At 38.5% G+C, this 15,698-nt stretch overlaps 1 protein-coding gene across 1 annotated transcript in view; it reads left to right on the top strand.

Moving 5' to 3' along the window:
- The window catches only part of LOC106876861 (RUN domain-containing protein 1), an 81,575-nt gene that overhangs the window by 41,429 nt on the left and 24,448 nt on the right, over positions 1 to 15,698 (top strand). The window contains exons 3-4 of the mRNA XM_052973187.2: positions 6,706 to 6,856; positions 14,595 to 14,690. Of these exons, the coding sequence (XP_052829147.1) occupies positions 6,706 to 6,856; positions 14,595 to 14,690 (247 nt within the window). The remainder of the gene's footprint in view (positions 1 to 6,705; positions 6,857 to 14,594; positions 14,691 to 15,698) is intronic.

Below are 15,698 nucleotides of genomic sequence, written 5' to 3'. Positions count from 1 at the left end.
ATTTTAATGGATAGAGGTGATGTGGAACTGCACAAGTTGCAACTCGGTAAAAGAACAGTGAAGAAAACATTACAAAAAATGCAGAAAGGGAGCTCTTTAAATCTGTTGCAGATAACCTGTCTGGCATTGATGGCATGATAAAATGTACCCAATTTATACCGTAAAGTTATAAAGTGGTTGGTGAGAGGAAACTTGTCTGAATTGCTATGTTTGCTAAACTACAATGGACCATTACAGGTGGTGAAGCACTGTGAGCTTTGTCTAAGCCAAGTTAATATGGAAATTAAATGAAGAATTTGATGATGTATAGTACCTAGGCATGGCTGTATGGTAAGAAGTTTGCTTCCTAACCTCATGGTTCTAAATTCAGTCCTATTGTATGGTGCCTTGAGAAAGTGTCTTTTACTATGGCCCCAGGTTATAGTAGAAGACACTTTGATTTGGTAGATGACTGCTTGACAACCTTTTTTTTGGTTTGTTTACAGCCTGGTAAGTTAGTGGTTTGGCAAAAAGAGGCCAACAGAATAAGTACCAGACTTAGAAAAAAAAATACTAGGGTTAATTTGTTTGGTTAAACCCTCAAGATAATACACACACACACACACTATCCAGTCCCTTCTATCATTGAAAATGGACATTAAGCTATATGAATGTGTGTGTGTGAATGTATGTATGTATAAATATGTGTGTATTTATAAATATATGTGCACATGTTTATATGTGTGTGTGTGTGTGTGTGTGTGTGTGTGTGTGTGTGTGTGTGTGTGTGTGTGTGTGTGTGTGTGTGTACATGCATGTAGAAATATAGGTAAATAAGTAGAAGTTTAGGTGCCTGTATGGCTGTGTGATTTAGAAGTTGACTTCCCCTCCACATGGTCTCTGGTTCAGTTCTATTGGAACAAGTGTCTTCTGTTTATAACCCTTGGCCAACCAGTGCCTTCTGAATGGAATTCAGTGGACAGAAAATGTATGGAAGCCATTTTATGTGTGTGTGTGTGTGTGTGTGTGTGTGTCTCTCTCTCTCTCTCTCTCTCTCTCGTTGTCTTGGCATCATATCATAGTTGTAAACAAGTATCACCACCATGCAGATGATGTCCTTCATTTTCAGATGCCATAAGGCAATATTCCCTTGCTTGGAAATGGGAGGGTTTGCAACAGGAAAGGCATTTGGCCATAGAAAATCTGTCTCAACAAATTCCAGCTGGCTCGAGCAAGCCTGGAAAAGTGGATGCTAAAACAATGATGATGATATCTGCATGGAAGCTAGATCAATAGATATAATAATGTTGTTATAAATATACTAAAATGTACTTGCATTCTGGAAAGAATCATTTAAAATCTCCTTGGTAACTGTGTTCAGTGGTGGGGGGGGGGGGGGGGGGGGCTATTGTTTATTCTTAGAATCTGTTTACAACCTCTGTTTAATCTAAGACTTTGTCCTTGCTCTTTATAAGAACATGGTTTATATCATGTATGTATGTATGTCTATGTATGTATGCACACACATACACACACATTTATATATAGGTTCAAGTGTAGCTGTGTTGTAAGAAGCTTGCTTCCTAACCACAAGTATCTGGGTTCAGTCCCACTACGTGGTACCATGGGCAAATGTTCTCTACTATAGTTTTGGGTTGACCAAAGCCTTGACAGTGGATTTGGTGGAAGGAAACTGAAAGAAGCTCATCATGTATGTGTGTGTGTATATATGTGTGTGTCTGTGTTTGTAGGTCGGTAGGTAGGTATGTGTGTGTATCTTTGTATCTGTGTTTGTCCCCCATCACCGCTTGACAATTGGTGTTGATGTGCTTACATCTCCATAGTTTAGCAGTTCTGCAAAAGAGACTGATAGAAGAAGTACCAGGTTTAAAAAAAAAAAAAAAATACTTGTGTCAATTTGCTCCACTAAAATACTTCAAAGTGGTGCTCCAGCATGGCTACAGTCTAATGACTGAAATAAGTAAGATATAAAAGAATACACATGCACACATATCTTGTCACCAAACTAAGAACAGTCCTTGTTTTTGTTTTTATGCTGCCTACTTCAAGACTGTTGGATGAGCTAAACTAGAATGAATATTGATTACAGCAATAAGGAATTAGTCTTTTACATGAATTAACAGACATGGCAAAATGTATTGTTTATGGAGATTTCATCCAAGCAACAACAACGAAAGACCAAGAATGAGAATCAGAATTATGTCTGTTGAAAAACTGTTATTGAGAAAGAAGTGATTTGGCTAATACTTACTAATGTGGATTAGATTTATATGTTGTTGTTTTTTTAGATTGTTTTTTGCTTTTACCTTTTGCTATTGTCACCAACGTGCTAGCATCCACAATTATTCTTCAACTGAATATTTTTCTGCTGATTTTTTTTTTTTTTTGCTTCTTTCTAACGCAAGAACTGAACAATCACTCGGACTACCAGGGTAACCTAGAAATATGAACATTTGCGTAGAAATGATATCAGGTTTATTGTTGTCACAGATTCATAAATTATAAGTATCTATACACACATTGTGCTAAAAGGCAGAGGAACACTCACATATTCATATACAAATGCACATACACACACATTGTCATCATTTAATGTCCATGTTCCATACTGGCATGGGTTGGACAGTTTGACAAGAACCTAGTGAGTCCAAAGACTGTGTCCTTCTCTAGTGTTTGCTTTGGCATAGATTCTACAGCTGGATGCCCCACCTCATGCCAACTATTAGGTCATTAAAAATGAAATGTCCGATTTCGAACTGGAAGTTTATTTTACTTTATCTCAACAAAAAGTAATGCTGTTATTCAAAGTAATCCCCTAAAATCAGACATTTCATTCTTAATGACCTGATACTTTACAGTGTGTACTGGGTGCTTTTTTACATGTCATCAGTGCTATTGAGGCCACAATGTAGCTTACAGATTAACAAACCCAAGGAGGGTGAGGGCTGCATCTGTATGTTAAAGTATGAGAAAAGAGGTGGTTCTTGTTGTAGACAAGCTACATGGCTATTCACATTTAGGGGAGAGAGAAAGAGAATGAATTAGAAGTATCCCCAAAGAGACAGACAGTGGTGATGAGATGTCCAGGTGTCACCTCAGGCAGATGAGCAGTTGTGAGTGGGGGTAGTGGGGGTTTTGCAAGAGTAAGTGGGAAGAGATTGAGAGGAGAGGGTACACAAGTTGAGGAGGCTACAGGGATGTGAGCTGTAGGGTAGTAATGATGGTACCATTAACAGTGAGAAGAGATATATGCTTGGGTAGGATGCAGGAACAGAATAGACAGAGAGAAAGAGAGAGAGAGATACACATGCAGTGTGTGTGTGTGTGTGTGTGTGCACCACTAATTTAGTTCCTAATTCTGTAGTGTTAGCAAATTACTTATTCTATCGGTCTCTTTTGCTTGAACTGCTAAGTTATAAGGACATAAACAATCCAACACCAGTTGTCAGGCCATGGAATGGATTGGACAAATACACATACACACACATGTGATGGACTTCCACACCGTTGCCCTCCCCCACACACACACAAACACCTCCAGCATTTTTTTTTTTTTTGAAATGTAAATGAATATTATCAACATCAAGGATGCTGTGAACCAACTTTTAGATCTCACATAATCTTGACATTTACCTTACTGCATTTTAAAAGGTTATCAGAGAGAGATTCTCATCCAAAGTTTTACCATATCTTTAGACCATTAAAGAATAACCAAACCTTTATTACCTTTTTACTTTCATGGTCGTTGTTTAATATCTCGTATCTTATAGTATTTTATTTAGATGTTTGTTTCTTTTAATAGGTCAAGATATAGTTTAGAAGGATATGGTAAAAAAACGGTCTGGCATTAAGATACTCTCAGCCAAGTTATAATTAATATGATTAAATCATGGACATCAAATAGCTAACTAGAAAGATTGACACTGATTCTGCTTCACTGATTAATTTCTTTTAATTAGCTGTTTGGTACTTACTATCATCATCATCATTGTTTTACCAATTCCAAGCTTAAGAATTCACATCTGCTCTGTTTTTATTCCTGTTGAATTTCTGAGCTTTAATGTACTTTGTGCTGCAAACATCAGTTTTCCTGTCTTCTTGATACAAGCATCAGATCATTTAGAGATGTTATCTGATATAGGCCTATGTCCTGCCATTCATATACTTCATGTCATGGTGTCTCCCACTGAGCTAAACTTAGAAAACATTGATTTTTTTTTTTTTTTTTCTCCATTTAAATAGTTGTAGATGTTTTGGTGTTGATCCTTCATGTTGATCAGACATGTCCAACCACCACTATAAAGTCCGAAGTTTGTTTAATTGACAGTACACAGCTTATCATATTTAGCTTTAAGAATCAAACAGAAAGTTGTTTGTTTGTTGTTTTTTTTTTCCAATGTTTTATTATTTAAATAAGTTTCCTAAGACTAACACATTTTTTGTTCTATAAAAAGAGAAAATCCTAATGAAATAAAATCCAACAAAGAGCATCATCATTATCATCATCAGTGTTTTAACATCCACTTTTCCATGCTTGCATGGGTCAGCCAAAGCTGCTTATTAAGGTAGATTTTCTACAACCAGTTTGCTCTTACTCTTGCCAATTCTCACTTGTTTCCTAGGAATGAAATATTTCCCCTGTGGGCATGGCTTGACATATTTTCATAGAAGACTGGAAATGTATGACGCTGCTTGTATGATAACATTTATTTACTACTACCATGCGATGTCAAAACAAGGAGACAAACATACACATACATTATGCATGCATACGCACACATACACACTCACACAATGAACTTCTTTCAATTTCCATCTACCAAATCCACTCACAAGGCTTTGGTCAGTCTGGAGCTACAGTAGAAGACACTTGCCCAAGGTGTCACGCCGTGGGACTGAACCCAAAACCATGTAGTTGGGAAGCAAACTTCTTAACCACACAGCCACACCTGTACCTATGTGTATACTAATTGAATTATCTAAAACTATCATTTAGCTAAGTAATTAGAGTGTTGGATTGAATACCTCACAGTGTTTGTTCTAACATTCAGCTGAGTTCAAATCCTGCCAAGGTCAACTTTGCTTCTCCTCCTTTTGCCATTGATAAATAAAGTACCAGTCCATGACAGTGGATTGGTAGAATGGTAAGAATATCAGACTGGATGCCTTGCAGTATTTGTTCTAGTTTTTTATGTTCTGAGTTCAAATTTCACCATGGCCTACTGGGGTGGTACATTGGATCTGTCACCTGACTTAGCAGTACCCTCTGGCACTCACTTTTGTGCTCTTTGTTCAGATTCCTTCATGGCCTACTTCAGTAGCAGTAGAGTTAGTCTGTCACTTGGTTCAATATCACCATCTGGCAACTTGAGTTCCTTTAGAAGAGTCCACCCTGTTACAAGCACTTAGGCTAGGTTCTCAGTTTGAGGCTATAAAGACTGTTGTTACCTGCAAGGCTAAGGTGTCTGCCCTTCCTCAACACAATATGTTTATACTGGAGATAAAGACTATTTCCAAGGTAAACATGACCAAGAGCAGGAGTGATGACCAAGATTGTGGAAAATGGGGAGAGCATGAATATTAGTCTGACCGGAGGCAGGTGGGTTTAGAGTGATACGATTATAAGAGAGGAGATTTTTGTGTTGTCTCTTATTCTGCCTAACTAGCTCTGTTTTCAAAAGCATGTGGGTAGTTAATATTTTGTATTAGATGCATAGTGAGATGAGGCGAGGAAGATTGTTTTGATAGTGAGTTCTTAGAGAAACCAGAAAGAAATCAACCGTTTGATGAACATATAAATTTCACATAGATGTGCAGTGATGTGCATGATGCAAACAGGTGCTTCTGCAGATAGGAAGTAAAATCTATAGGAATATCTAGGATTTAGTTTGTTCTTCTAAACTGAGATACTAACAACATGGAATAACAGCATTTATATATTTTTTAAATATCTGATTGATAGGTGGATTGATATGGAGGTAGATATGTAGATAATTATATAGATTGATAGATAGATAGGTCAGTTAAGTAGATGAATAGATAGCTGGAAATATAAACAGACAGGTAGACAAAGAGACAGACTGACTGATACATTGGTGGAGAGAGAGACACAGAGAGAAAGACAAATAGTTAGACACAAGTTCGATGGACAGACAGGCATACAGATCAATAGACAAATGGTTAGACTGCTGGACAAATAGATGGATAGACAGATGGGTAGCCAGACAGACTGGCAAAGACTTAAAAAGACAAACTAATAGAGACTCTCTCATATTCTTGTTCATACTTGCTTACACTCTCTCTCTCTCTCTCTCATATTTTAGTTACCTGTTTTTAATTCATTATTCTATTGATTTCTCTTTAGTGTTCAAGACCTTTTCTGTTGTAAGAACAAAATATAATTAATTCTTTTAACCCTAATTAATGTATTCCTGATAACTTTGTTTCCCCATCTCACTCAAGACTAACAAAAATCCTAGCCAACTCTGCTAAAACCCAAACTCTCTTCTCCACACTAACTAATGTTCCAAATACACTAAAACCATATTGAATACACACACACACACACACACACACACACACACTGGAAGTGGAAGTAACTTAATATTTTGACAACTTAACTCAGCTGAATGAGAATTGATTTGTTTTTTAGTGTTTCAGCTAAATTCACAGAACAGCTTGCGTTGTATTTATTTATTCTTTCAGTGGTGTCATGCTAACTGAATCAGAGCAACTGCGACAGCTGGAAGAACAACAAGAACAACTCAACTCCTACTTGCAGGCTTTAACTACTCATTTTGCTCAGGTGCAGTTCCGCTTGAAACAGACTGTAAATGCCCCACCTGAAGAAAAAGAAGTATGTTGAGCTTTTCTGTTTTTTTTCTCTATCTTTCTTTACATTTTTTTTTGTTCTTGAGTCATCTGTGAAAAAGAACTGTTGTCTCTGACTAATGTTTATTGCACTGTTTCTTATCTTTAACATATTTTTGTTGTTAATACTCTGAACTGCTAAACGATTTTTCAAGTTCAGTTTCATTTAGACTTGATATATCTTAGTTTATTTTCCTCTGTATATATATTTGGCTATGAGTTTTATTGCAGGGTCTGTAGGGATATATTCTCTTACTAATTTCAGTAAGTACGCTGCATCCATGATAGGAGATATATATATATCGAGAGAGAGAGAGAGGTATAGCTGTGTGGTTAAGAAGTTTGCTTCCCAACCATGTGATTTCAAGTTCAGTCCTTTTGTGTGGCATCTAGAGCTAGTGTCTTCTGCTATAGCCCACAGCTGACCAAAGCCTTGTGAGTGGATTTGGTTGATGGAAACTGAAAGAAGTTGTGTGTGTGTGTGTCTGCAGGTCTTGATATCACATGGTAGTTGTACATGAATGTCACTGTCATGCAGACAGTGTCATTCATTTCCAATATTCTGTAGAAACATGTCTGGCCATGTGGAAATATTTACCTTGCTAGAAAACAAGTGAAGTCTGGCATCAGAAAGGTCATCAGCCCATAGAAAAATATGTGATTGTTAAAATGAGGATGATCACACACACACACATGATCAGCATCATTTTATGCCCACACTCCACGCTTGCTGGGGCTGGATGTGATCAGGTGTGTAGGCAGGTTCTAAAGTTAAGGGGAGCAAGCACATAAAAAAAAAAGTGTTGTGACACATACCAAGCAATTTTTAATTCATTGATGATACGTTTTATAAAAGGCACCAATTTTGAAAAATGTGCTTGAGATAGAAGTAGTCGCTCCCTTTGTTCCCCTATAAGATATACCACTGGATATGGTGCAACAGGATATGGCGGGACTGAGAACCTTGTCTTGCTCTAGTGTCTCAGTTTTCATATGGTTTCTATGGCTGGATACCCTTTCTAATGTCAGCCTCTTTACAGTGTGTACGGGATGCATTGTCCTTGGCATCTGCACTAGTGTGGTCATCATGTAATTTTCAAGACTAAATATCCACCCCTTAACTAAGAAAAGGCAGTGGCTTTAAACGAGGTCTTGAGAGTTTAAAGTATGTCAGGAGGACCAGGAATAGGTTTCTTGCTGTAGGGGTGATACACGACTACTCTGCATTATATGAGTAGATGGGAGTTAATAGGGTGGAAGAGTGATAAAGATGGTAGTGGTAATAGAGTGCCACAGCATATCTTCAAGGTACAAGAAGGGGAAAAGAAGAGAGCATGGAGGCAGAATATCAGGAAGGGTGGATGGATAGAGGTTGCAAGAGTATAGGAGAAGAGTAAGAGATTTTTAGAAATAGAAATGTGGTGAATGTAGAGAATGGTGAATGAGAGTGGTGTATGTTGGTCGATGGTAAATAGGAGTGGAAGAGAAAGGTGATAGGGATGGGTAAGCCTAAGAGAAATTAGCTTTATTCAAGACAGAAGACTGTATTGATATGGGTATGTGGTGCATATGAATGAAGGCAGCCAAATAAAGATGTGCAAATTGCTTTCAGTTGATATAGTTTGTGGAAGAAGGAGAACTAGGAAGACATAGGATGGAGTGAATGCTGATCTCAGGATGTTGAACTTCTCAGGGATGGCAATGGACCAAATAGGCAGTGCTTAAGAAGATCCTCCCTGTTAACTCCCATCTACTCGTATATAACACAGTCATACTATCATCATTATCACCATCATCAATTAATATTCCCTTTTCCATGCTTGCATGGAGCAGATTTTTTTTACAGTTGAATGCTCTTCATTTTATCAACCCTCACCTGTTTCCAAGCAGTAATATTTTCCTATAGCTAAACACACCCACACATAGACGATATGACAGACTCCTTTCAGTTTCAAATCCACTCATAAGGCTTGCTTTAGTTGGCTCAGGGCTATAGTAGAAAGACACTTGCCCAATGTGCTGCACAGAAGGACCGGATTGAAGACCACATGGTTGGGAAGCAAGCTTCTTGACCACAGAGCCATGCATCATCTTGAAATTTATCAGATTTAAATAAAACCATTTCCAAACAAATAGATTTGTTCTCAACAAATGTAAAATCCTTCTTTCTATGTCACATGAAACAAACAAAAATGCAATAAATGATAATTTTTTTATAAATAGGTGTTGGTGTCAGGTGATATGACATGAAACATGTTGATACAAGCACAAACATAAAGTGTTTGTAGAGAATGTACAGTGTAGATTAATAACTCTCAGAACTTAGCACTGGCTCGTAATGGATAATAATTTTATTGATATTAGAATTATAGAAGACTGACATAACTATAACAAGGCAGGATTGTGGTGATTGATACAGCTTTGTTAGTGCACATATCTACTCTAGAAAGGCATTGGTTGGCCTGTGGCTACAGTAAAAGACACTTGCCCAAGGTGCCATGCAGTGGGACTGAACTCAGAACTGTGTGGTTGGGAAGCAAGCTTCTTACCACAGTCACACCTGTACTTGTTTTTTTATTGACCCCCCCAACAAAGGGATGAAAGGCAAAGTTGAGCTTAGTAGGATTTGAACTCAGAATGTCAAGAGCTGGAAGAAATGCCACAAAGAATTTTGTCCAGCATGCTAATAATTCTGTCAGCTTGCCACTTCCTTAGCCACTAAACAGGGGAAAACTAACCATCCTTTTCACACCAAAGGAAGATGGTGGGTTGATCTTCAAAATAAACTAGTCTGATAGACACAATAACCTTAAGCAGGTCACTTCTCCATGTGATAGTAGCTGTTTGGCACAGGTTCTAGTTTATTGGTGTTTGTCTCTTGTTATGTTCATTGTAGCTTCTTTTTCCTGATATTGCTGTTGATGTTGTAATGGTGGTTGTTGTAGTTTTTACATTGGCCTAACTTAGACTATGTATCACCCAGGGCACCCCTTGAGTTTTCCACCCCACCACAGGGCACCTAACCCTATACAGACTTATACAGCAGACCAAAAAGTGCCAACCGTTAACCCCCTCCTCTAAGCCACACTACTGGGCTTTTGTTGTTACTGTGGTAATTGTTTTTGTTGCAGTTTTTTTGTTTTTTTTGTACATTCAATCTCATCTTTTTGATTTTTGCTTATTTTGGCCCTTGTCACAGTTTTGGGTTGTGGCAAGAGGGGAGGTTGAAGTCAGCTTCTATTTCTAATTTTTTTTTTTACCCTACCAAATCTCACTCACATGATATTGATCAACATAGCACTTGCCAAAAGTGCCACACAGCAGAATTGAACCCAGAACAATGTGTATTGCTAAACAAACCTCTTAATCATGTTGCTGTGCTTTTAATGTATATTGAAGTGTCTCACCAAATAATATTTTAAATATTACAACACAGTTTCTCCAACCTTGCATGTATATCTGTGGTAACAGCTGGCAACAAAACAGCTGAATTGATAATGACTATATTAATGATAATAATAAAATAAACCCCTTCAGGTAGATGGCCCTGCTCAGTATGTAGAAAAGGAGTAGGTAGTAACTCTATAAGATGTACCCGGTGCAAGCTATGGACACATAAGAGGTGCAGCAACATCAAAGGCAGGTTAACTAGCAAGTTAGTTTTTGTTTGTGGCAGATGTTCAGGTGCAATAAAGACTGCAAACAAACAGGAAACAACTTCTATCTCATTCCAGGGTGAAAAACTAGAGGTAGTCGATAGCTTCCGCTATCTGGGCGACCAAGTTAGTAGTGGGGGTGGGTGCGCTGAAAGTGTAGCTGCTAGAACAAGAATAGCCTGGGCAAAGTTTAGAGAGCTCTTACCCCTGCTGGCGACAAAGGGACTCTCACTCAGAGTAAAAGGCAGACTGTATGACGCATGCGTACGAACAACCATGCTACATGGCAGTGAAACATGGGCTGTAACTGCTGAGGACATACGTAAGCTCGCAAGGAATGAAGCCAGTATGCTCCGTTGGATGTGTAATGTCAATGTGAATACCCGTCAGAGTGTAAGTATCTTGAGAGAAAAGCTGAACATTAGAAGCATCAGTTGTGGCGTGCAAGAGAGACGATTGCGCTGGTATGGACATGTGGTGAGAATGGAGGAGGATAGCTGCGTGAAAAAGTGCCACACCCTAACAGTTGAGGGAACCCGTGGAAGAGGTAGGCCCAGGAAGACCTGGGCTGAGGTGGTGAGGCAAGACCTTCGTACATTGGGCCTCACCGAGGCGATGACTACGGACCGAGACCTTTGGAAATGGGCTGTGCGTGAGAAGACCCGGCAAGCCAAGTAAGATCGTTGCCAGTGCCCCTGGACTGGTTCTTGTGCGGGTGGCACATGAGATGCACCATTTTGAGCGTGGCCGTTGCCAGTACCGCCTGACTGGCTCCTGTAGGATTTTCGAGCGAGATCGTTGCCAGTGCCCCTGGACTGGCTTGTGCGGGTGGCACATAAAAGACACCATTTCGAGCGTGGCCGTTTTCGTGCGGGTGACACGTAAAAGCACCCACTACACTCTCTGAGTGGTTGGCGTTAGGAAGGGCATCCAGCTGTAGAAACTCTGCCAAATCAGACTGGAGCCTGGTGTTGCCATCCGGTTTCACCAGTCCTCAGTCAAATCGTCCAACCCATGCTAGCATGGAAAGCGGACGTTAAACGATGATGATGATGATGATGATGTTTACTCCATTCGTTTGTTTTATAATTTGATTTTATTATTCTATTCTATTATTTTATGACCATTGATTCATGTAATTCTTTTAATTTGGGCTCATTTCTGTCTCTCTCTCTCTCTCTCTCCCTCCCTCCCTCCTTCTTTCCCTCCCTCCCTCCTTTTCTCTCTCTCCCTCCCTCACCTATCTCTCTCTCACCTTTTCCCCAACCCTACATATCTCATTAGTATCATTCTAACTTGAAATGTATGTCACTGAGATAGTCTCTTTTTTTTTTTTATTATCTTTTACTTGTTTCGGTCATTGGACTGCAGCCATGCTAGGGCACTGCCTTGAAAGGGTTAGTTAAACAAATTAACCCCAGGACTTATTCTTAAGTCCGTTACTTATTCTATCAATCTCCTTTGCCGAACCACTAAGTTATATGGACATAAGCAAACCAACACCTGTTGTCAAGCAGTAGTGAGGGACACACACACACACATACATGAAGGACTTCAAACAGTTTCCATCTACCAAATTCGCTCACGAGATTTTGATTGGTCTGAGGTTTATAGTAGAAGAACTTGTCCAAGGTGCCATGCAGTGGGACTGAACATGAAACCACATGGTTGCAAAGTAAACTTCTTGACCACACATCTATGTCTGGTCCTATGTAAATATATATAAGAATATAGAAAGGACAGTAAAATAACTGACAGCATTTAACTAGAAGTGGAAGCGCAATGGTCCAGTGGTTAGGGCAGCGGACTCGCAGCCAGAGGATCGCGGTTTCGATTCCCAGACTGGGTGTTGTGTGTGTTTATTGAGCGAAAACACCTGAAAGTTCCACGAGGCTCTGGCAGGGGGTGGTGGCGACCCCTGTTGTACTCTTTCGCCCCAACTTTCTCTCACTCTTTCTTCCTGTTTCTTGAGTAAAGTTGCAATGGACTGGCGTCCCGTCCAGCTGGAGGCGGGAGATACATACGCCAAAGAAACCGGGAAACCGGGCCCATGAGCCTGGCTAGGCTTTGAAAAAGGGTGCAAAAAAAATTTAACTATAAAAACTGAAAAGAGATCTATTGAAGACAATCTCTACATTAGTCATTCCTCAATCTTTTTGAGATAGTGATGTACTCACATGGAAGTTAAAAAACATAATTAGAAAAGTCTGTGTTATTTAGAAAATAATTATAGAAAACTATTGATTACATTTGTTAATTATGAATGACACATTTTTTTCATGACACTTTAGCTTTAATACAGGTTTTTCTAAAGCTTTGAATTAAAATTTTTAAGGTTACACAGTGCACCATTGTGTGAGAACCATTGCTATGTATGACTGCTTGACTTGCTAGAAATAGCAGTCAATTCCCCCCCCCCCCTCAAACCAAAGTTCTCTCATCACTGTCTTGAAAAAGGAAAGGTTATATTTGATAATGTGGTTGTATGTGGCTTAGTGGTTAGAGTGTTGTGCTCATGATTGTAAAATTGTGGTTTCAATTCCTGCACAAAGCAACGCATTGTGTTCTTGGCCAAAACACTTCATTTCACATTGCTCCAGTCTGCTCGGAGTAATACTATGAGGGACCAGTGTCCCATCCAGGAAGCAGGGAATATCTGCTACAGAATCCAGGAAACCAATTTAATGAGCTTATGGCAGAGGAGGCCTTGACATTTGATAATGTAGTCTTGACTACTCTATGTCTGAAGAGAAAATAGTATGATCACAGCTGGAGTGTCTACTGGATCAGAGCTGAATTCATTCATCATCATCATTGACATTGTTTAACATCCATCTCTTGAGCTGGCATGTATGCGAAACAAAAATAGCAGCACCATCAATTATAGTCACTGCAACTAAGGAACCTATTGAAGGAACCACTACATGGTCGTTCAACCTGCTAGAAATAGCATCCAAATCTTGCTCAAGTTACTCTGTATTATCTTTAAAAGAAAGATACATTGAATAATGTAGTTCTTGTTGTTTTCAAAAGATGGGATAATCAAAACTGGAATCCTGTGGGGCAAAGGTTTGCCCAATTGGAGATGACCTGGGGTTAAACAACAACTACTATAGCCATAACAAATCCAACAAATAACACCTTATGTAGTCACTCAACCTTCTTGAAAAGCAACCAAATACCTCTTTCACCTTGCTGAGCTGTTTTTCTTTCTTTTTTTTTCTGTATGGCTGTGGTTATTATGTGATTAAGAAGCTTGCTTTGTGACCATGAGGTTTCAGCTTCAGCCCCACTGTGCACCACCTCAGACAAGTGTCTTCTACTGTAACCTCTGGCCAAACAGTGAATCTGTAGAAACTGTGTGGAAGCCAGTTGTATATATATTTATATGTGTGTGTGTATATGTGTGTCTTTGTATGTCTCTGTGTGTCCACTAACACTTGACAACCAGTGTTGGTTTGTTTACTTTCTTGTAGCCTAGTAGTTTAGCAAAAGAAACCAATAGGAAAAGTATCAAACGTAAAAATAAATACTGGGGTCTATTTTTTTCAACCAAACCATTCAAGATGGTGCCCAAGCATGGTGCCTCAACCCAATAACTGAAACAATAAAAAATAAAAGATACAAAGATAAATACACATAGTTTCTTACAGATCTTCAGCTTCGTTAAAATGAATTCATTTTTGTTTTGATGAGAACTTTGGTGATTCTGTTTCCAGAATCTAATTGTCTTTAGAATGGAATGACTATTACAACTATTAAACTGACTTGTCATATTGAAATTATAATCAATTATTAGTGTAGTTGTTCTTATTTTTACTATTGTTGTTGCAAGTACGTGGCAGAATCATTAGAGTACCAAATTAAATACCCTGCGGTATTTAGTTATGTCCCTTTACATTTCTGCATTCAGATTTTGCCAAAGTCATCCTCTTGCCTAACATCCTTTCAAAGGTTGAGAAAATAAAGTACCAGTTAACTGCTGGGGAATATGCTGATCTAATCAACTGTATCATTCAAAGCCTTGTATCTATGCTTTAAAAAAAATCACTATTTTCTTTTGTGCAGGTTCTATTAAAAGAGTTGGAACAACTCGCTTTCCAAGGTGTTCCAGATGTAGTTGGATGTATGCTGCCTGTCGGATGTGACAATGATGATGATATGGTTAGATATCTTTTGTTTTCTTCTAATCTATCTTTTACATTGAGTAAATCCTAAGATAATCTGCCTAGTTGCTTATGAATTGTTGTAACAAAGAAAACTTACATATTTCACATACAACTTATTGGGATTACACATACATCCCACTTCAGCTATCTAATACATCTCTTATTAATGTGAAGTATATACACATACAAGAAATACGTTGTACATGTATGTTTACTTGACATTTTAAAAATGTGTGTCACGCTTTACATATCTTGTTTACACAAGATTTAAAATGAATAAATGCCAGTTGATATTTGAATAAATCCTATCATTCCAAAAATACATCAGTGAAGAAAATTGATTTTTAGATAAGACTGTTGCTATATATCATCCTTAAAACTATAGATTACATATGACAATGGATAAAAAAAACAAAAATATTCTACAATTGGTATGACCCATAATGCATTGTGTATCCGTGACAACACCAAAAACTTTTTCTTTCTGGTAGTATCAATATCTATGGTTAACGAGTTGGCAGAGCCCATCCCTATTCAAGCTAAAGTGGTGGGAGTTGAACTTGGTATTCAAAGTTAACAAACTCACTGACTAGTTTTCAAGTGCTGCTTCTGGTTTACAGCTGTGCATTGTTACCTATGTATTCATATATAGGCAAACAAGTCATTTGAGAGCTAAATTTGTCTGTTGGCGTTTGGCAGAGCCCATCCCTATTTAACCTAAAGTGGTGGAAGTTGAACTTGGAATTCCAGGTTAATAAGGCCCTCCCCAGTTTTCAAGTGCTGCTACTACTTACAGCTGTGCATTATAACCTTGTAATACAAGGCCAACAGATGCAGTCGCTCTCAAATGATCTTGTTTGTCTGTATATGAACATGTATTACAAGGTTACAATGCACAGCTGTAAGTAGTAGCAGTACTTGAAAACTGATGAGGGGCTTATTAACTTGGGATTCCAAGTCCAACTCCCACCACTCTAGGTTAAATAGGGATGGGCTCTGCCAA

This window comes from Octopus bimaculoides, chromosome 15, assembly GCF_046866305.1.
Source record: "Octopus bimaculoides isolate indiv1 chromosome 15, ASM4686630v1, whole genome shotgun sequence".
NCBI classification, from domain to species: domain Eukaryota; kingdom Metazoa; phylum Mollusca; class Cephalopoda; order Octopoda; family Octopodidae; genus Octopus; species Octopus bimaculoides.
Note: the sequence above shows the minus strand (reverse complement) of the source record. Positions and strands in the feature narration are given on the sequence as shown.